This window comes from Mesoplodon mirus (assembly GCF_964341445.2).
Source record: "Mesoplodon mirus genome assembly, chromosome: 14".
In the NCBI taxonomy this organism is placed as follows: Eukaryota; Metazoa; Chordata; class Mammalia; order Artiodactyla; family Ziphiidae; genus Mesoplodon; species Mesoplodon mirus.
Window position 1 is genome coordinate 16821753 of NC_138990.1, and position 22846 is coordinate 16844598.

The 22846-nt window shown below is 46.4% G+C and overlaps 2 protein-coding genes across 2 annotated transcripts; both read right to left on the bottom strand.

The window, feature by feature from the left end:
• Window positions 1-6803: 6803 nt before the first annotated feature.
• On the bottom strand, window positions 6804-8675 carry LOC309815485 (protein FAM170A-like; the record flags this gene model as incomplete). The annotated part of the gene is made up of 2 exons (XM_082642364.1): window positions 6804-8604; window positions 8642-8675. The coding sequence occupies 2 exons, from the start codon at window positions 8673-8675 to the stop codon at window positions 7820-7822; spliced, it is 819 nt and encodes a 272-aa protein (XP_082498490.1). The 3' UTR covers window positions 6804-7819.
• A 9953-nt stretch (window positions 8676-18628) lies between these two features.
• On the bottom strand, window positions 18629-22249 carry LOC309816075 (protein FAM170A-like). The gene has a single exon (XM_082643279.1). It carries the CDS (start codon window positions 20311-20313, stop codon window positions 19645-19647), a length of 669 nt encoding a protein of 222 aa, XP_082499405.1. The 5' UTR covers window positions 20314-22249; the 3' UTR covers window positions 18629-19644.
• Between the last annotated feature and the right edge of the window lie 597 nt (window positions 22250-22846).

The window sequence follows — 22846 nt, forward strand, 5'->3', positions numbered from 1 at the left end:
CTTCACAGGTGACACGTTCTCAGTCCCCCGCTTCCTAGAGAAGCTTCAGTTTGGCAGAAACCCATGTGCCCCAGCCAAGTTGCCCCCCACATACCTCCTCCGTTCTCGGCAGTTTCCTGGGACTCTTCATTTTCCAGATGTTTCCTCTTTTGTCGCCGTTCCATCGTACCAACTAGAAGTCTCCCTTAGAAGATGCCTCAAGAGATGTCCAACTCCTCCTCTTCCCTACAGGTTGGCCCTTCTTGGCTCTTGGGCAATCCGTTGAAATGATTCAATACAAACAAAAATAGTCAAGTCTCCTAAATGGCTGAAAAACTTGTACCACTGAGTGAACCAGCAGTACTGCCTAGTGCTCACCAGGGCTGTTATGTTTGCAAGGTTGCCAGGCGCACAGTGGAATTCTGTGACCTCAGTGATGACATCAGAGCGTTCGGTGGACCTAGGTTGAGCACAGTGTCTGCAGTAGCACAGGCCCCATTTTCAAGAACAATTCCTTTTTCCCAGCCGAAGCTTTCCCGTGAAAGGGAAAGGTTCATACCATATCTATTATAAATTGTATCATACCATGTCTATTATAAAATTCACATTTTGATTGGAGATCTTTTAATGTCTTTTCTAGAGAGATTTAATATGAATGTTTTAAATGGTCTCCAGTTTCCCTGTGGATTATTGACATTTTAAACTCTGCACTTCAATTTTCCCTCAATACGTGTAATTTTGTCACGGCTATTTCTGTACTTAAAGATGAGGAACTATATAATTGATGTCTTCATTTTTTCCCCATCTCTTTCCAAGGCACTGCATTTGATTGTGTCTTGCGACTGAGTGAAAAATGCTAGTCCTTGAGTCAGGACATTGGGCCCTTTAGCAAGTAACTCAACCTATCTGGGCTTCAGCTTCTGTATGTGCGATCAAGAGGCTTGGACTAGCTGACTTTTCAAATGCTGTGTTTCTTTGATTCACTCTCACTTACTGATCTGCTCCTTAAGAAGAGGGTCTGTTCTCATAAAGTAACAACAGTCTTTTCCTAACCTTGGGTTGGGCGGAGCTTAACTGTTCGTACTCAGTTTGTTAGTTATATTGCCTTCTACGTATGCTTAGCTCTAAATAATTTATATGGCTCTTGTGACTCTTTTTAGATCTTCTTTTTTTCTTATTTTCTTTTACAGTTTCTAATTTGTTATCGCCGGTGTAGAGGAGCCTGATTGAGTTTTAAAATTTATTGATCTTGTATGTGTGTGCCTTGTTGAACCGTCTTATTAGTTCCTGCTAGTTTATCTGTGGGTTCTTTTGGGTCTCCTAGATAAATGAGCATATTAAATGTAAATAATGTGTTCTTTGGATAAAGTTTATTTTCTTGCATCTCTCTATATAGAAGCAATATGTTGAATTGATTTAAATATTTAAATACTTACATACCTGTTATCACAATCTAACGTTCTTTATCTTATTTTCTTTCAATCAATATTATGTTTTCAAGATTTATCCACGTGAATCCATATAGATCTAGGTCTTTGATTTTTGACTGTTTGATATTATTTGATCACATGCATATAGCATCATTTATTTTCCATTCAAGCATTATTGGACAATTGGATTGTTTCCCTCCCTTCTCTAGAACAAACAACATTTCCTAGAATATCCCTGAAGATGTCTGACAGTCGAGAAGGGCCAGGCTGCCCGAAGGATTGCTACTTGCTTTTAGCCACCTTCCAACAGGCCGTCTCCAGCCAGCAATTTGAAGCACAGCTGAAATGAGAACTGCCCCAAATGTGAAGATCTTAGGAGCTTCCTAGAAGGTGGGAGGTTAATGATAGGCATCCTGCTGGGATCCCAGGGGAGTCTGAGCTGGCCTGAAGCTCATCTTCCTCCTCCACCTCTCAAGAGAAATGTGGAGGAAAGAAGACTTCAAAAACTGTGAGCAGGCAGAGGGAGGGATATTGGGGGCCGAAGCTGTAACTGAGGTCTTGGAGTGGGCTGTGAGCACGCAGAGCCTCTCGAGAGCCAGGCTCTGCCTTCTGAGGACTTCTCCCCTAAGGCTGCTCATAATTCACGTGATACCAGCCATATAGAGCCGACTTGGCCCACACTGTCACAGAAAGCCTTATCAGAATCTCTTCTTCTTCATACACTCTTGTGTCTGTTACTTGGTTATTGCCTTTGGTACTCCAGTGATGTGAACCACAGTCGCCAGGGGATGGAGGACACTAGTGACCCATCTTGCTCTGTGGCCTCAGTCCACAGCTTGAGGGTAAGGGAAGAGGCCAAATGAAGGTCAAGAAGGAAAGATGGAGTTTGAAGAGAAGACCTGAGTTAAGGGTGTCTTCTCAAGTCTTGATGACTGAAATGTAGCTCCAGTACCTGAAGTCCTGCTTGTTCTCAAGGCTGACCGCGGGGCTGGGTGCACTCAGTGAAGGAACCGTATACACGTAGTATTTCCTTGCTTGCTCACACTTGCCCTCCTCTGATACACCCTCTGCAAGACTGATCTTCCCCTGAAACAACTTTCCACCTGCTACTGTCATCTCAGGAACATTTGCTTCCCCTTCCTAGTGCCCCCCTAGAATGCCATTGCAGCCAATTCATAATTTGATAATCATGCTTCTTACCATAGTCTCAGCAACTTCTGAGAAATTTTATTCACTTTATTCCATAGTCTTCACCCATCAATAATCTTCCTTAACTTCCTAGCTGCAGGTTAACCCATTCGGAATCATTTCTTTTTCTTTCTCTTCTTTGGCAAATCCTTTCTATCTTTTAAGGTCTTTTTCTTGTCTCTCTACCATCCTGCCTTCCTGAACTTCTTTTTTTTCCGTTTAAGTAACCTTTCAATCTCCTTCCCCAGTTTCCTCATACACATTGAGAGTTTATTCCTCACACGTTAGACAGCGGTTTATGAATGGCCAGGCATAATGGACTCAGAATGAGTTGGCACCCCCGAAGTACCTGTCTTGCTGGGGAGCCACAGGTGAAGGGCTGGCTGCTGGACACATGTTTGCATGGAGTCAGGCTGAGTGGCCTCAGGGTGTTTGCCCTGCACTTGTGTGTGTTTCTCCCTAGTTGGTTTCCTTGTCCAGCCACCTGTGACCTCCCTCCATCGAGCCCAGGGAATCCTTCTCATCACAGGGGTAGGATGTTTGTCTCATTTTCCATCACATCCTTTCCCCAAAGTTTGGTTGTGAGTTGTTCCCATTCCAAAGACCTTTCCTCTTTGAAGAGAAAAGAGAAAATCTTTTCTCTCCTTTCCTCTCACTTCACTTCTGCTCTATTATCTCCTCCGTCCAGAATGGCCCACTGACTCACATGGGTGTAGATCCAAAGATGGCAAGAACTGCCAGCAATTCTGAGATAATAATACGGATGGATCAGGAGAACTTGAAAACCTTTATCCCGCCACATTAAAAAAAATTGCACTTCCAGTGTATTCAGAGTCTCAGTGTAGAAACACAAATGATAGAGAAATTGAATTACACTCAAGTTTTTCTTTCCTCCTCTCCTGATTTATTCTCATCCTCCAAGTTAACATGATGAACTCTTTCTTGTGTAAACTTTCAGACATTTTCTACGCATGCACACTTTTCTTCTTTTCACATAAGAGTGTGAACTAGGTCACTTTCAACATGCTGTGATTCTGTGATTCACTGTCTCCCACCGAGTCATCCACGGATAAAGTCATCTGTTTCACGGAGAACTATTTCCAATAGCTAATAGCCAATGTCTGTGGAGTGCTTACTCTGTGTCGGTTTCTTGTAACTACTTTACAGATCATTTGTACAGCGTACCCATGGACCAGGTACAATTATGACCCCCAAGTGACAGATAAGTGCAGATAAGTACAAATAAATACAGAGGCCAAGTGACTTGCCCAAGACGCTGGAGCAAATCAAAATCCATGCCTCTGTAATCATTTTGCTCTATTGCCTCTGTCTGGGAGGCTTGATGATTTGGCAACTAAAACCTTAAATATCATGTTCCATTTTTATATCTGTGACACAAGCGTGGGGCTGTGATACGGGGTAACTAACCTGACTACTTTTGAAAACCCTTATGCACCTGGATGAAAGTAAGCCAGGGACTGCAAGCCATAGATTTAAGGTTTCCTACCAACTTTAAAAAATAGCTTCTTGAATGCAATTTATGTAGTGTCAAGTCTAGGATGTAGTCCAAATAGTAACAGAAAAATGGAGATATGTAGGAAAATACTTAAAGTTGACAAGTATTGGGAGTGTAGTATTTTTGGGGCCAGCGTGTAGACCACAGGAAAACTTGCTGTTTCCATCCCAAAGGGAAGAGCCCTACGTTGCAACTGCCAAGGTCCCTGGGGCAGCAAGTGTGCTCACTGCTTAGTAAAGAAGCATCCTCAGTTTGATAGAATCATATGGGAGCCTTACATTTGGTTAGCAGTTCTACATTCTTGATGTAATAATATTTTCAGGGTGTGGGAGGGTATCAAGCTCTGAAAATACCCTTGGAGAGATCTGCTTATTAAGTTTGGCTTTTTCAATCTCCCTACTACTTCTTTACTAAACACCAGGCGGTTTCCTTCACTTTTCAGAACCATGTTGTTTTTCCCTTGTCTAATGAACTTTGAAATACTTTTGGATGAGCTATTAAGTTTGGGGAAAAATAAACATCTCTTTAAAATAAGGAAGATAATAACAATGACAAGTAGAAAAAGCTCTAAAACAGAGAATATCCTCCATTCTAGCCAATGACTGGGAGTGGAAGGTTCGTGCTCGCTGTCCAGGACGTAGAAATAAAAGCTGAGGAGGCGCTGAGGCGTCTCCTGGATCTCTATGAGCCTCCATCATTTCTGCTGAGTAGGGTTGACAGATAAAATATAGGCTGTTTAGTTAAATATGAATGTTTGAAAAACAACAAGTACATTTTGAAGATAAGTATGCCCCAAATAGTTCATAGGATCTACTTATACTAAAAATAATGACTTATTATTCATGTGAAGTTCAAGTTTAACTGGGTATCCTGTATTTTTATTTACTAAATCTGACAGCCCTACTGATGATCCACAACGGAGGCAGTTGAGGAGCGGTACATGCTGGCTCTCGGACAGTCAGAAATGGCTTCAGCAGATCCAGGTACAGTATGAAATTCTTTTTGGATGTAGCTCAGAAGCCATGGCCAGCCCTTGACTGCAAGTACTGCCTCGGGTTTCCCTGAGGTGGGGTAAACCTTCCTCTTAATGGCCTTTTGGTAAGTCTGGAAGACCATATCCAAGGGGAGCCCCAAAGTCAGTTTCATCCTCACAACCATGTTTCCAATTCCTGGAATTGGCTGCATGTGACTCACAAGAGCTGAGGAGGTTTGCGGAAGTTGGGAGTGTCATAGCTTGAACCCTTTGTAGGTAAAGTTTTGCTGTTGTGAGAGTTTTAACAGGAGCAATGTGAAAGACTCCATGTCCCCAGGTAGATAGAAATAATCCTGTTCTACCTGTGTGTATGTGACAAGTCTCTAATAGTTCAGAGAGCAAGTATCTGGTCTTAGAAAGAGTGATCCAAGCTTGGATGTTTCTGGTGACAAGGCAAGGTCCTGAGTTTCAAGTTCACCTTTTATGGTTGAGGAGACAATAAGGTGGTCAGAAGGGAAATCATGGAGGCGACCTTGGCTTCATCCATCGTGCAGGCTTGTATATGTGGTTCTATGTAGATTGTGTTTCTTCATTCCCAGAGCGAGAGCAGTGCCGAGGCTCTAGAAATGCCATGGATATTCTGAGCTGTCAGTGGCATTTCCCCGGTACTGTTCCCTTGGTGCCGCTCCTTGAAATGTCCAAAGGGATTATCATCTGTCTTGTGGCGGGTCCTAGCATTGTGAAAGGAAGCTGCTGCACCGGGCTCAGAGGATTTCGGATGTGGTGGGAGGAGGAGTAGTACTACGACTATAAATTGTATCACAGCATATCTATTCCATCTTGAGAGTGGGGTTGGGGGGTTATGAAGGGGGGCTTTTATTGTACTTTTATACATTGTACCCTTGAAACTAATTCAATTTTTTAAAATTAATTAATTTATTTTGGGCTGCATTGGGTCTTTGTTGCTGCTAGCGGGCGTTCTCTAGTTGCAGTGAGCGGGGGCTCCTCTTGGCTGTGGTGCACGGGCTTCTCATTGCAGTGGCTTCTCTTGTTGCGGAGCATGGGCTCTAGGCACGCAGGCTTCCGTAGTTGTGGCACGTGGGCTCGGTAGATGTGGCACACGGGCTCTAGAGCGCAGGCTCAGTAGTTGTGGCGCGCGGGCTTAGTTACTCCGTGGCACGTGGGATCTTCCCAGACCAGGGCTCGAACCCATGTCCCCTGCATTCGCAGGCATATTCTTAACCACTGCTCCACCAGGGAAGCCCGATAATTCAGTTTTTTATAAAGAGAAGGTTCCTAATATTATTCCAAAATTTTAAAAATATGTAGTTGGATAACACTATGAAAAATTAACTGATATATTCTTTTATTATTTCTCTTTGCTCCCTGGATTTTTTTCCCCATCCAGTCAGCTAGGCACTGTGAGTTCACTGCATTAGGAAGGTAAAGACTCAGCAGAAATGAGGGAGAAAAACAGAAAAGTCTCAGCTTTGGAATGTTCACAACGGAGGCCACAGTAGAACAGGTGAGAATTCTGTGAACCAAAAATAAATGTCGTCTCAAATGCAAAAAAGTATTCTCTGCACTGGGAGGCAGGAGAGGGAGGGAGGGAAGGACTGAAGGAGAGAGATCAGTGTGGCCAGGGACATGGAGACTGTGCTTGAGGACGATATGCCCAGGAAGAGAATCAGAATCTGGAGAAGATTCAGCCTGCACGTGATCATTGCCTCCAGCCAGCACCCTCATCTCAGACGTTGGGAAATTCAGAGAGAGAGTGGGAGTACGTCAGGAGGGCCACGCGCATAGTCTGTGTGGCAGGGGTTGTGGCCGTTCCCTATTTGTGAGGAGTCCCCAGCAATTTGCAGGCCTCTTCTGGAAAATGCTGGCGGACGTCTCTAGTGCTTATGTGAAAGCTTGTTCACAAACCTTGAAAGATACAGATGTAGATGACAGATAGACGCATAGATAGAAAAATGTCATTAAATAAAAGCTCCAGGAAAGGTTTGGAAAATGCCCTTTATTGCCTAGGACGCTTCTATTGTCATATGATGTTAGACTGAGTGCCGGTCCCTTCATCCTCCTTCAGACCACGGCATTCTGTCTGCTACTCTCCCGAGGGTCCTTTCTTCTCCCTGGAAGGGATAAAACAAATGAGGTAGGACAGGAAGAGACAAGAAGCACTCCAAGCTCTGCTGGTCAGGGTTACCCTCCAGCATTGCCTTAATGCTCAGAGCCACACACACCACAGTGAGCTTGGCTCCAGATCAACTACCACGCAACGAAGGTTCTGGAACACTTCCATATCTCGGGGGACCTCATTTCCACGTGACTCTCTTTCATATTCCCCTTTGTCACAGAAGGCTAGGTACAGTGGTCAGGGTGAGATCTCGGCTCAGGCCCAAGGCTCTCAGACCTCAAAGTTCTGGTCCTGCAAGGGCCCCCGTCCTCTCTTGAGACCACTCCTGGCTCTCTCTGCCGAGAAGGAGCTGCTGGCGGTACGTCCTCTAAGAGTTGAGGTCCATCGTGCAGACCCTGAGAAAACTCCTAGGAAAAGGCTCCACCTTCTTGTTTACGTCAACAGAGCTGACGTAAAATGCCTTTGTTAGTGCTGGGTGTGTCCCATTTGATGCAACTGCAGAGCCATTAGGTCAACCAGCACATGTGTGCGGCCCCTTCCCTTAGACTCCTCTGGGCCGTCGTGACATAGGCTCAGAAGAGTGCCAGCCTCAAGCCTTACCTCTTCCAAGGGACGGCCACACCGTCTTCCAGGATCTTCTGTCCCATGAATCTCAGTTGCTGTTTGGAACTCAGAGGAGAGAAAAGACCCTGCCTGCGGGGTCTCTTTGGGCTGGGGCCTTCCCCCGTGGGCTGCTCTCCCTCATTCTCCTTTTCTTCTTGCTTCTCTTCCTCCTCCTCCTCCTCCTCCTCCTCCTCCTCCTCCTCAGGTGTGCTCTCGGATTCCACATTGCCCATCCACTGGGCCATGTTGAGATGAAAGACACGGCAGCTGAAGCCCTGCAGGACGCCGCCCTTCACGTGCTGCTGGAGGATCTCCAAGGTGGGGAAGACCCGGCAGCAGGCCATGCACCTGAAGCCGGTCTCCATGGTCACCATCCAGTCCGGTGTCTTGGCCCTGGGTCTCTCCTCGACGGCAGGTGACCCTGATGGGCTGCCTGGCTCTGCCCTTTCCTCATGCTCTTTCTCCTCCCCAGTGGGCTCACTGTCAGACAGGAGGCTTTCGGTGGACACATCAGAGGGGCAAGTGCCTACTGTGCACGCATCCTCAGGAAGGGTCACTTCTTCTATCGTCAGCTGCTTTTCAGGCAACTCCAAGGGTTTCTTTGTCTTCCAGGAGACAGCGACACCCTTGTTCACTTGTACCTGCACGTAGTATATTTTCATGCCCCTTTCCTCTTTGTCTGGGTGCAGATAGTCCTTACAGGGTGAAGAGAGTGAGGAGGAGACACAGTGTGATGGGGGAGCGGTCTCCCCTTCTTCCTGAACCTGGGCTAGGGGTGCTGTAGGCCAGGCAGTGTCTCAAAATCTCCGCATTGCTGAAAAAGGAAATTAAAACCATAATAACATGCATGGGCCGTGCCGGAAGCTGAGGGAGCAGGTGTGGTAGACGAGAGAGGGACATTTACATGACGTAGCTATGTCGTGAGCTTGGTGTCTGTTGGCCGTAGGATGGAGCGGTGTATCTGGTGTCATCTGTGGGCTTTTCATGTGCGTGGGGGGGATACTGGAGCGGTGTCTGTATACAGGGGTGTGGAGTATGGTGGTGAGGGCTGTGGTAAGTGAGGGATGCGGCTGGATGCGTGTATGACAAGGAGTGTGATTTTGGTAATATCGGTGGTGCATTACTTGTGGAATGGGGCTGTGGTGCTTGGGGTTTATGTGTGCTCTGAGAAGGGCTGTGCCTGGAGGGCAGATGTATGTGTGAGCTGTGTGGACCTGAGCTGGATGGTCCTGCTCTCAGGCTGGAGGTGTATGATGCAGAACTCTGTCCTTCTCTGGAAGCAAAGGCAAAGACAAAGCCTACATTTTCCTCTGAAGATGCTTAATCTGGTCCCTCTTCCCTCCACCTCAAGCCCAGACCTTTCCGGCCCCTGCTCCTTGACTTCCCCACCATGGTACTACCAGTATTCACACCGCCCCCCCAGACTCAGCTGGCATCCACGCCCTCGGAACAGCTCAGCCATCCTGCCCAGGCTCCTCCACAGAGCCCTCATCACCTCTGATGACCCTGGATTTCCTCTCAGCCTCCCTGGGATCTGTGTGCCTCCTGCCTCACAGCCAAGCACCCCCTCACCTGAGGAGCCCCGCGCCCTTACCAGCGTAGCTGAGCTTGCGCGGAGTAGAAGTACAGAAGAAGTATTTAGGGGCAGAGGAGACCTCCACTGCCCCTGGGCTGCAGCCTTGGGCCACCACAGTGGATCCAAGCCGAGGGGGATCCTCTTGTGACTTCGAGATTCCTGAGGGAGGAATGGAAGGCTCAGGGTGGGTTCATCAGTCCTCTGTCCACAAATATTTGCTGAGTGTGTGACACGTGTCAGGTGCAGTGAATACACACAGTTGAGAGTGTGGTTCCCAGTGGATCCTCCAGGATTTAATTCCAATCAATACTTATTCTCTCACTGTCTAGTTGGTAATGTAGGCCTCGGTGGTGACTGTGAGTGTGTGGGAAGAGTGAGTGATGTGTATCAGTTAAGTCTGTGGTAAGTGTGGGGTTGGCATGGGGAGCACAGTGCAGATGTGTCTATCTGTGTCTGTGGCCTTTGTGTGCATTTTTTCTGTTCACAAGTCAGGAATTCTGGGACATTTTTCTTTTCCTCATTACATGGTGTGGCTTGTATTTATGGTGCGTGTTCATTCATTCATTCACCAAGATTCAGTGAGCAGCTACTCCTGTGTATCCGGCACTCTTCCATTGTTGTAGTCTCTGGTAACGCTGCACATTCTAGTAGGGGAAGACACACACTAAACAAAACTACAATAAATATATAATACATCAGCTGGTGGTAAGTATATAAGGGTTGCCAGACTTAGCGAACAAGAATACAAGGCACCCAGTTAAATTTCAGTTTCAGATAAACCCAGAATAATTTTTTAGTGTAAGTATTCCCATGCAGTATTTGTTCTTACTTAGTTTTAGTGTAAGTATGGCCCATACAATATGTGGGACATACGGATACTGAAAAATTACTTGTTGTTTATCTGGAATTCAAATTGAACTGGATAGCCCATATTTTCTCTGGCAATCCTGACATGGGTTACTGAGACTGTGGTTTACTGTGGTTTGTACAAAGCGGGTCTGGCATTACTCAAGAATGTGTTACAAGTGTGGTGTGTATGACACGTGACTGGTTGTTACAGAGGTAATTAGCGATGGCTGAAGTTAGCTGTGTTTGTGCGAGAGTTGTGGAGATACATATATATATATATATATATATATATATATATATATATAGTGTGTGTGTGTGTGTCCTATACATATAGTGTGTGTGTCTATATACATATCTCATCTCCAGCGTTTGGTGTTGGAGGAGAGGATTGTGATACAGGTGGGTTGTATGAGAACGTAGTACAGGAGGGATCCGTGTATATACCTCCATGTGCTGTGTGTGGTTTACTAAGGAAGTTATATGTGGGGTGTGTGATATTTTTGCTGCATCAGAGTGTACATGGGTGTATGAGTTACTGTCTCATAAAACACCCCTAACAAGAATTCTGTATACACTCTTACGTACACCGAGTGTCAGCCAGGTCCAGGCAGGGTGACAAGAACTTTACCACGCAGACTTTATATCTGGTAAGCACTCTAACCCCATGCATCTCGCTCACACACACACACACACACACACACACACACACTCTCACACACCCACACACACACAGGAACATAGAGCAAAATATTCTGAATGGTCAGGGGCAGTCATTGCCTTCCCCAGCCTGTCCCAGCCACTGCCTGGAAATCTGCCTGCTGTCTAGACCTCCATTGCCAGGGCCCATCCTACAGTCTCCAGGGCCCTGGGCCTGGTAGGAGCTACTGGGCTCTAATCTGGGGCAGAGGCCTCTAGCTGGAGCTTTGGGGTGACCACCCCTCTCCCAGGGCAAGCTACTCGCCTACATTTAATGCACGCAGGCACCACGTGGCCCGTGGCTCTCAGAGCTCCCCAGCAGGACCCTGAGGCCATTTCTCACCCCCGCTCACGTGGTCTCAATCTCTGGAAAACCCTTCCCTTCCCTTGATCTCCTTTGGGAAATTCTTCCTGTTGAAGGAATAAATCCTCCTTGCTTTCAATATGACACCATCCCTAGACAAACAATCTTCTTTCAAAGTGCATTCCACTTGTCAAGATATTTTTCAACAGGGCCTTCAACTCATGGGGCTTCTCTTTCCACTTTGGTAAAAGAGGCCAAGTAACTCATGGGTCTCTCTCAGCATCCTTGCATCCTTCACATCCCCCACCTCATGACCCCAGGGAAAGATCCAAGAGAATAAGAGAGAAATCGGGGACTGAGAAAAGCTGCACCTCTAGGTCTGTGCAAGCAGGATGCAGCCTGCTGTGAGTCCGACAAAGCTCCAGGCCCGGCTGCCCCAGGAGAGAGTCCTCAGACCAGCGGAGCTGACCTCCCATCTCCCAGGGGGCATCTGGCCGTTCTGTGCCGTCTCACACCCCAGGGGCCCTCCAGATAGATACGGCAGCATCAGTGAGACAAGGTCTCTCGCTCCCTGCTTCACAGGTGACACGTTCTCAGTCCCCCGCTTCCTAGAGAAGCTTCAGTTTGGCAGAAACCCATGTGCCCCAGCCAAGTTGCCCCCCACATACCTCCTCCGTTCTCGGCAGTTTCCTGGGACTCTTCATTTTCCAGATGTTTCCTCTTTTGTCGCCGTTCCATCGTACCAACTAGAAGTCTCCCTTAGAAGATGCCTCAAGAGATGTCCAACTCCTCCTCTTCCCTACAGGTTGGCCCTTCTTGGCTCTTGGGCAATCCGTTGAAATGATTCAATACAAACAAAAATAGTCAAGTCTCCTAAATGGCTGAAAAACTTGTACCACTGAGTGAACCAGCAGTACTGCCTAGTGCTCACCAGGGCTGTTATGTTTGCAAGGTTGCCAGGCGCACAGTGGAATTCTGTGACCTCAGTGATGACATCAGAGCGTTCGGTGGACCTAGGTTGAGCACAGTGTCTGCAGTAGCACAGGCCCCATTTTCAAGAACAATTCCTTTTTCCCAGCCGAAGCTTTCCCGTGAAAGGGAAAGGTTCATACCATATCTATTATAAATTGTATCATACCATGTCTATTATAAAATTCACATTTTGATTGGAGATCTTTTAATGTCTTTTCTAGAGAGATTTAATATGAATGTTTTAAATGGTCTCCAGTTTCCCTGTGGATTATTGACATTTTAAACTCTGCACTTCAATTTTCCCTCAATACGTGTAATTTTGTCACGGCTATTTCTGTACTTAAAGATGAGGAACTATATAATTGATGTCTTCATTTTTTCCCCATCTCTTTCCAAGGCACTGCATTTGATTGTGTCTTGCGACTGAGTGAAAAATGCTAGTCCTTGAGTCAGGACATTGGGCCCTTTAGCAAGTAACTCAACCTATCTGGGCTTCAGCTTCTGTATGTGCGATCAAGAGGCTTGGACTAGCTGACTTTTCAAATGCTGTGTTTCTTTGATTCACTCTCACTTACTGATCTGCTCCTTAAGAAGAGGGTCTGTTCTCATAAAGTAACAACAGTCTTTTCCTAACCTTGGGTTGGGCGGAGTTTAACTGTTCGTACTCAGTTTGTTAGTTATATTGCCTTCTACGTATGCTTAGCTCTAAATAATTTATATGGCTCTTGTGACTCTTTTTAGATCTTCTTTTTTTCTTATTTTCTTTTACAGTTTCTAATTTGTTATCGCCGGTGTAGAGGAGCCTGATTGAGTTTTAAAATTTATTGATCTTGTATGTGTGTGCCTTGTTGAACCATCTTATTAGTTCCTGCTAGTTTATCTGTGGGTTCTTTTGGGTCTCCTAGATAAATGAGCATATTAAATGTAAATAATGTGTTCTTTGGATAAAGTTTATTTTCTTGCATCTCTCTATATAGAAGCAATATGTTGAATTGATTTAAATATTTAAATACTTACATACCTGTTATCACAATCTAACGTTCTTTATCTTATTTTCTTTCAATCAATATTATGTTTTCAAGATTTATCCACGTGAATCCATATAGATCTAGGTCTTTGATTTTTGACTGTTTGATATTATTTGATCACATGCATATAGCATCATTTATTTTCCATTCAAGCATTATTGGACAATTGGATTGTTTCCCTCCCTTCTCTAGAACAAACAACATTTCCTAGAATATCCCTGAAGATGTCTGACAGTCGAGAAGGGCCAGGCTGCCCGAAGGATTGCTACTTGCTTTTAGCCACCTTCCAACAGGCCGTCTCCAGCCAGCAATTTGAAGCACAGCTGAAATGAGAACTGCCCCAAATGTGAAGATCTTAGGAGCTTCCTAGAAGGTGGGAGGTTAATGATAGGCATCCTGCTGGGATCCCAGGGGAGTCTGAGCTGGCCTGAAGCTCATCTTCCTCCTCCACCTCTCAAGAGAAATGTGGAGGAAAGAAGACTTCAAAAACTGTGAGCAGGCAGAGGGAGGGATATTGGGGGCCGAAGCTGTAACTGAGGTCTTGGAGTGGGCTGTGAGCACGCAGAGCCTCTCGAGAGCCAGGCTCTGCCTTCTGAGGACTTCTCCCCTAAGGCTGCTCATAATTCACGTGATACCAGCCATATAGAGCCGACTTGGCCCACACTGTCACAGAAAGCCTTATCAGAATCTCTTCTTCTTCATACACTCTTGTGTCTGTTACTTGGTTATTGCCTTTGGTACTCCAGTGATGTGAACCACAGTCGCCAGGGGATGGAGGACACTAGTGACCCATCTTGCTCTGTGGCCTCAGTCCACAGCTTGAGGGTAAGGGAAGAGGCCAAATGAAGGTCAAGAAGGAAAGATGGAGTTTGAAGAGAAGACCTGAGTTAAGGGTGTCTTCTCAAGTCTTGATGACTGAAATGTAGCTCCAGTACCTGAAGTCCTGCTTGTTCTCAAGGCTGACCGCGGGGCTGGGTGCACTCAGTGAAGGAACCGTATACACTTAGTATTTCCTTGCTTGCTCACACTTGCCCTCCTCTGATACATCCTCTGCAAGACTGATCTTCCCCTGAAACAACTTTCCACCTGCTACTGTCATCTCAGGAACATTTGCTTCCCCTTCCTAGTGCCCCCCTAGAATGCCATTGCAGCCAATTCATAATTTGATAATCATGCTTCTTACCATAGTCTCAGCAACTTCTGAGAAATTTTATTCACTTTATTCCATAGTCTTCACCCATCAATAATCTTCCTTAACTTCCTAGCTGCAGGTTAACCCATTCGGAATCATTTCTTTTTCTTTCTCTTCTTTGGCAAATCCTTTCTATCTTTTAAGGTCTTTTTCTTGTCTCTCTACCATCCTGCCTTCCTGAACTTCTTTTTTTTCCGTTTAAGTAACCTTTCAATCTCCTTCCCCAGTTTCCTCATACACATTGAGAGTTTATTCCTCACACGTTAGACAGCGGTTTATGAATGGCCAGGCATAATGGACTCAGAATGAGTTGGCACCCCCGAAGTACCTGTCTTGCTGGGGAGCCACAGGTGAAGGGCTGTCTGCTGGACACATGTTTGCATGGAGTCAGGCTGAGTGGCCTCAGGGTGTTTGCCCTGCACTTGTGTGTGTTTCTCCCTAGTTGGTTTCCTTGTCCAGCCACCTGTGACCTCCCTCCATCGAGCCCAGGGAATCCTTCTCATCACAGGGGTAGGATGTTTGTCTCATTTTCCATCACATCCTTTCCCCAAAGTTTGGTTGTGAGTTGTTCCCATTCCAAAGACCTTTCCTCTTTGAAGAGAAAAGAGAAAATCTTTTCTCTCCTTTCCTCTCACTTCACTTCTGCTCTATTATCTCCTCCGTCCAGAATGGCCCACTGACTCACATGGGTGTAGATCCAAAGATGGCAAGAACTGCCAGCAATTCTGAGATAATAATACGGATGGATCAGGAGAACTTGAAAACCTTTATCCCGCCACATTAAAAAAAATTGCACTTCCAGTGTATTCAGAGTCTCAGTGTAGAAACACAAATGATAGAGAAATTGAATTACACTCAAGTTTTTCTTTCCTCCTCTCCTGATTTATTCTCATCCTCCAAGTTAACATGATGAACTCTTTCTTGTGTAAACTTTCAGACATTTTCTACGCATGCACACTTTTCTTCTTTTCACATAAGAGTGTGAACTAGGTCACTTTCAACATGCTGTGATTCTGTGATTCACTGTCTCCCACCGAGTCATCCACGGATAAAGTCATCTGTTTCACGGAGAACTATTTCCAATAGCTAATAGCCAATGTCTGTGGAGTGCTTACTCTGTGTCGGTTTCTTGTAACTACTTTACAGATCATTTGTACAGCGTACCCATGGACCAGGTACAATTATGACCCCCAAGTGACAGATAAGTGCAGATAAGTACAAATAAATACAGAGGCCAAGTGACTTGCCCAAGACGCTGGAGCAAATCAAAATCCATGCCTCTGTAATCATTTTGCTCTATTGCCTCTGTCTGGGAGGCTTGATGATTTGGCAACTAAAACCTTAAATATCATGTTCCATTTTTATATCTGTGACACAAGCGTGGGGCTGTGATACGGGGTAACTAACCTGACTACTTTTGAAAACCCTTATGCACCTGGATGAAAGTAAGCCAGGGACTGCAAGCCATAGATTTAAGGTTTCCTACCAACTTTAAAAAATAGCTTCTTGAATGCAATTTATGTAGTGTCAAGTCTAGGATGTAGTCCAAATAGTAACAGAAAAATGGAGATATGTAGGAAAATACTTAAAGTTGACAAGTATTGGGAGTGTAGTATTTTTGGGGCCAGCGTGTAGACCACAGGAAAACTTGCTGTTTCCATCCCAAAGGGAAGAGCCCTACGTTGCAACTGCCAAGGTCCCTGGGGCAGCAAGTGTGCTCACTGCTTAGTAAAGAAGCATCCTCAGTTTGATAGAATCATATGGGAGCCTTACATTTGGTTAGCAGTTCTACATTCTTGATGTAATAATATTTTCAGGGTGTGGGAGGGTATCAAGCTCTGAAAATACCCTTGGAGAGATCTGCTTATTAAGTTTGGCTTTTTCAATCTCCCTACTACTTCTTTACTAAACACCAGGCGGTTTCCTTCACTTTTCAGAACCATGTTGTTTTTCCCTTGTCTAATGAACTTTGAAATACTTTTGGATGAGCTATTAAGTTTGGGGAAAAATAAACATCTCTTTAAAATAAGGAAGATAATAACAATGACAAGTAGAAAAAGCTCTAAAACAGAGAATATCCTCCATTCTAGCCAATGACTGGGAGTGGAAGGTTCGTGCTCGCTGTCCAGGACGTAGAAATAAAAGCTGAGGAGGCGCTGAGGCGTCTCCTGGATCTCTATGAGCCTCCATCATTTCTGCTGAGTAGGGTTGACAGATAAAATATAGGCTGTTTAGTTAAATATGAATGTTTGAAAAACAACAAGTACATTTTGAAGATAAGTATGCCCCAAATAGTTCATAGGATCTACTTATACTAAAAATAATGACTTATTATTCATGTGAAGTTCAAGTTTAACTGGGTATCCTGTATTTTTATTTACTAAATCTGACAGCCCTACTGATGATCCACAACGGAGGCAGTTGAGGAGCGGTACATGCTGGCTCTCGGACAGTCAGAAATGGCTTCAGCAGATGCAGGTACAGTATGAAATTCTTTTTGGATGTAGCTCAGAAGCCATGGCCAGCCCTTGACTGCAAGTACTGCCTCGGGTTTCCCTGAGGTGGGGTAAACCTTCCTCTTAATGGCCTTTTGGTAAGTCTGGAAGACCATATCCAAGGGGAGCCCCAAAGTCAGTTTCATCCTCACAACCATGTTTCCAATTCCTGGAATTGGCTGCATGTGACTCACAAGAGCTGAGGAGGTTTGCGGAAGTTGGGAGTGTCATAGCTTGAACCCTTTGTAGGTAAAGTTTTGCTGTTGTGAGAGTTTTAACAGGAGCAATGTGAAAGACTCCATGTCCCCAGGTAGATAGAAATAATCCTGTTCTACCTGTGTGTATGTGACAAGTCTCTAATAGTTCAGAGAGCAAGTATCTGGTCTTAGAAAGAGTGATCCAAGCTTGGATGTTTCTGGTGACAAGGCAAGGTCCTGAGTTTCAAGTTCACCTTTTATGGTTGAGGAGACAATAAGGTGGTCAGAAGGGAAATCATGGAGGCGACCTTGGCTTCATCCATCGTGCAGGCTTGTATATGTGGTTCTATGTAGATTGTGTTTCTTCATTCCCAGAGCGAGAGCAGTGCCGAGGCTCTAGAAATGCCATGGATATTCTGAGCTGTCAGTGGCATTTCCCCGGTACTGTTCCCTTGGTGCCGCTCCTTGAAATGTCCAAAGGGATTATCATCTGTCTTGTGGCGGGTCCTAGCATTGTGAAAGGAAGCTGCTGCACCGGGCTCAGAGGATTTCGGATGTGGTGGGAGGAGGAGTAGTACTACGACTATAAATTGTATCACAGCATATCTATTCCATCTTGAGAGTGGGGTTGGGGGGTTATGAAGGGGGGCTTTTATTGTACTTTTATACATTGTACCCTTGAAACTAATTCAATTTTTTAAAATTAATTAATTTATTTTGGGCTGCATTGGGTCTTTGTTGCTGCTAGCGGGCGTTCTCTAGTTGCAGTGAGCGGGGGCTCCTCTTGGCTGTGGTGCACGGGCTTCTCATTGCAGTGGCTTCTCTTGTTGCGGAGCATGGGCTCTAGGCACGCAGGCTTCCGTAGTTGTGGCACGTGGGCTCGGTAGATGTGGCACACGGGCTCTAGAGCGCAGGCTCAGTAGTTGTGGCGCGCGGGCTTAGTTACTCCGTGGCACGTGGGATCTTCCCAGACCAGGGCTCGAACCCATGTCCCCTGCATTCGCAGGCATATTCTTAACCACTGCTCCACCAGGGAAGCCCGATAATTCAGTTTTTTATAAAGAGAAGGTTCCTAATATTATTCCAAAATTTTAAAAATATGTAGTTGGATAACACTATGAAAAATTAACTGATATATTCTTTTATTATTTCTCTTTGCTCCCTGGATTTTTTTCCCCATCCAGTCAGCTAGGCACTGTGAGTTCACTGCATTAGGAAGGTAAAGACTCAGCAGAAATGAGGGAGAAAAACAGAAAAGTCTCAGCTTTGGAATGTTCACAACGGAGGCCACAGTAGAACAGGTGAGAATTCTGTGAACCAAAAATAAATGTCGTCTCAAATGCAAAAAAGTATTCTCTGCACTGGGAGGCAGGAGAGGGAGGGAGGGAAGGACTGAAGGAGAGAGATCAGTGTGGCCAGGGACATGGAGACTGTGCTTGAGGACGATATGCCCAGGAAGAGAATCAGAATCTGGAGAAGATTCAGCCTGCACGTGATCATTGCCTCCAGCCAGCACCCTCATCTCAGACGTTGGGAAATTCAGAGAGAGAGTGGGAGTACGTCAGGAGGGCCACGCGCATAGTCTGTGTGGCAGGGGTTGTGGCCGTTCCCTATTTGTGAGGAGTCCCCAGCAATTTGCAGGCCTCTTCTGGAAAATGCTGGCGGACGTCTCTAGTGCTTATGTGAAAGCTTGTTCACAAACCTTGAAAGATACAGATGTAGATGACAGATAGACGCATAGATAGAAAAATGTCATTAAATAAAAGCTCCAGGAAAGGTTTGGAAAATGCCCTTTATTGCCTAGGACGCTTCTATTGTCATATGATGTTAGACTGAGTGCCGGTCCCTTCATCCTCCTTCAGACCACGGCATTCTGTCTGCTACTCTCCCGAGGGTCCTTTCTTCTCCCTGGAAGGGATAAAACAAATGAGGTAGGACAGGAAGAGACAAGAAGCACTCCAAGCTCTGCTGGTCAGGGTTACCCTCCAGCATTGCCTTAATGCTCAGAGCCACACACACCACAGTGAGCTTGGCTCCAGATCAACTACCACGCAACGAAGGTTCTGGAACACTTCCATATCTCGGGGGACCTCATTTCCACGTGACTCTCTTTCATATTCCCCTTTGTCACAGAAGGCTAGGTACAGTGGTCAGGGTGAGATCTCGGCTCAGGCCCAAGGCTCTCAGACCTCAAAGTTCTGGTCCTGCAAGGGCCCCCGTCCTCTCTTGAGACCACTCCTGGCTCTCTCTGCCGAGAAGGAGCTGCTGGCGGTACGTCCTCTAAGAGTTGAGGTCCATCGTGCAGACCCTGAGAAAACTCCTAGGAAAAGGCTCCACCTTCTTGTTTACGTCAACAGAGCTGACGTAAAATGCCTTTGTTAGTGCTGGGTGTGTCCCATTTGATGCAACTGCAGAGCCATTAGGTCAACCAGCACATGTGTGCGGCCCCTTCCCTTAGACTCCTCTGGGCCGTCGTGACATAGGCTCAGAAGAGTGCCAGCCTCAAGCCTTACCTCTTCCAAGGGACGGCCACACCGTCTTCCAGGATCTTCTGTCCCATGAATCTCAGTTGCTGTTTGGAACTCAGAGGAGAGAAAAGACCCTGCCTGCGGGGTCTCTTTGGGCTGGGGCCTTCCCCCGTGGGCTGCTCTCCCTCATTCTCCTTTTCTTCTTGCTTCTCTTCCTCCTCCTCCTCCTCCTCCTCCTCCTCCTCCTCCTCAGGTGTGCTCTCGGATTCCACATTGCCCATCCACTGGGCCATGTTGAGATGAAAGACACGGCAGCTGAAGCCCTGCAGGACGCCGCCCTTCACGTGCTGCTGGAGGATCTCCAAGGTGGGGAAGACCCGGCAGCAGGCCATGCACCTGAAGCCGGTCTCCATGGTCACCATCCAGTCCGGTGTCTTGGCCCTGGGTCTCTCCTCGACGGCAGGTGACCCTGATGGGCTGCCTGGCTCTGCCCTTTCCTCATGCTCTTTCTCCTCCCCAGTGGGCTCACTGTCAGACAGGAGGCTTTCGGTGGACACATCAGAGGGGCAAGTGCCTACTGTGCACGCATCCTCAGGAAGGGTCACTTCTTCTATCGTCAGCTGCTTTTCAGGCAACTCCAAGGGTTTCTTTGTCTTCCAGGAGACAGCGACACCCTTGTTCACTTGTACCTGCACGTAGTATATTTTCATGCCCCTTTCCTCTTTGTCTGGGTGCAGATAGTCCTTACAGGGTGAAGAGAGTGAGGAGGAGACACAGTGTGATGGGGGAGCGGTCTCCCCTTCTTCCTGAACCTGGGCTAGGGGTGCTGTAGGCCAGGCAGTGTCTCAAAATCTCCGCATTGCTGAAAAAGGAAATTAAAACCATAATAACATGCATGGGCCGTGCCGGAAGCTGAGGGAGCAGGTGTGGTAGACGAGAGAGGGACATTTACATGACGTAGCTATGTCGTGAGCTTGGTGTCTGTTGGCCGTAGGATGGAGCGGTGTATCTGGTGTCATCTGTGGGCTTTTCATGTGCGTGGGGGGGATACTGGAGCGGTGTCTGTATACAGGGGTGTGGAGTATGGTGGTGAGGGCTGTGGTAAGTGAGGGATGCGGCTGGATGCGTGTATGACAAGGAGTGTGATTTTGGTAATATCGGTGGTGCATTACTTGTGGAATGGGGCTGTGGTGCTTGGGGTTTATGTGTGCTCTGAGAAGGGCTGTGCCTGGAGGGCAGATGTATGTGTGAGCTGTGTGGACCTGAGCTGGATGGTCCTGCTCTCAGGCTGGAGGTGTATGATGCAGAACTCTGTCCTTCTCTGGAAGCAAAGGCAAAGACAAAGCCTACATTTTCCTCTGAAGATGCTTAATCTGGTCCCTCTTCCCTCCACCTCAAGCCCAGACCTTTCCGGCCCCTGCTCCTTGACTTCCCCACCATGGTACTACCAGTATTCACACCGCCCCCCCAGACTCAGCTGGCATCCACGCCCTCGGAACAGCTCAGCCATCCTGCCCAGGCTCCTCCACAGAGCCCTCATCACCTCTGATGACCCTGGATTTCCTCTCAGCCTCCCTGGGATCTGTGTGCCTCCTGCCTCACAGCCAAGCACCCCCTCACCTGAGGAGCCCCGCGCCCTTACCAGCGTAGCTGAGCTTGCGCGGAGTAGAAGTACAGAAGAAGTATTTAGGGGCAGAGGAGACCTCCACTGCCCCTGGGCTGCAGCCTTGGGCCACCACAGTGGATCCAAGCCGAGGGGGATCCTCTTGTGACTTCGAGATTCCTGAGGGAGGAATGGAAGGCTCAGGGTGGGTTCATCAGTCCTCTGTCCACAAATATTTGCTGAGTGTGTGACACGTGTCAGGTGCAGTGAATACACACAGTTGAGAGTGTGGTTCCCAGTGGATCCTCCAGGATTTAATTCCAATCAATACTTATTCTCTCACTGTCTAGTTGGTAATGTAGGCCTCGGTGGTGACTGTGAGTGTGTGGGAAGAGTGAGTGATGTGTATCAGTTAAGTCTGTGGTAAGTGTGGGGTTGGCATGGGGAGCACAGTGCAGATGTGTCTATCTGTGTCTGTGGCCTTTGTGTGCATTTTTTCTGTTCACAAGTCAGGAATTCTGGGACATTTTTCTTTTCCTCATTACATGGTGTGGCTTGTATTTATGGTGCGTGTTCATTCATTCATTCACCAAGATTCAGTGAGCAGCTACTCCTGTGTATCCGGCACTCTTCCATTGTTGTAGTCTCTGGTAACGCTGCACATTCTAGTAGGGGAAGACACACACTAAACAAAACTACAATAAATATATAATACATCAGCTGGTGGTAAGTATATAAGGGTTGCCAGACTTAGCGAACAAGAATACAAGGCACCCAGTTAAATTTCAGTTTCAGATAAACCCAGAATAATTTTTTAGTGTAAGTATTCCCATGCAGTATTTGTTCTTACTTAGTTTTAGTGTAAGTATGGCCCATACAATATGTGGGACATACGGATACTGAAAAATTACTTGTTGTTTATCTGGAATTCAAATTGAACTGGATAGCCCATATTTTCTCTGGCAATCCTGACATGGGTTACTGAGACTGTGGTTTACTGTGGTTTGTACAAAGCGGGTCTGGCATTACTCAAGAATGTGTTACAAGTGTGGTGTGTATGACACGTGACTGGTTGTTACAGAGGTAATTAGCGATGGCTGAAGTTAGCTGTGTTTGTGCGAGAGTTGTGGAGATACATATATATATATATATATATATATATATATATATATATAGTGTGTGTGTGTGTGTCCTATACATATAGTGTGTGTGTCTATATACATATCTCATCTCCAGCGTTTGGTGTTGGAGGAGAGGATTGTGATACAGGTGGGTTGTATGAGAACGTAGTACAGGAGGGATCCGTGTATATACCTCCATGTGCTGTGTGTGGTTTACTAAGGAAGTTATATGTGGGGTGTGTGATATTTTTGCTGCATCAGAGTGTACATGGGTGTATGAGTTACTGTCTCATAAAACACCCCTAACAAGAATTCTGTATACACTCTTACGTACACCGAGTGTCAGCCAGGTCCAGGCAGGGTGACAAGAACTTTACCACGCAGACTTTATATCTGGTAAGCACTCTAACCCCATGCATCTCGCTCACACACACACACACACACACACACACACACACTCTCACACACCCACACACACACAGGAACATAGAGCAAAATATTCTGAATGGTCAGGGGCAG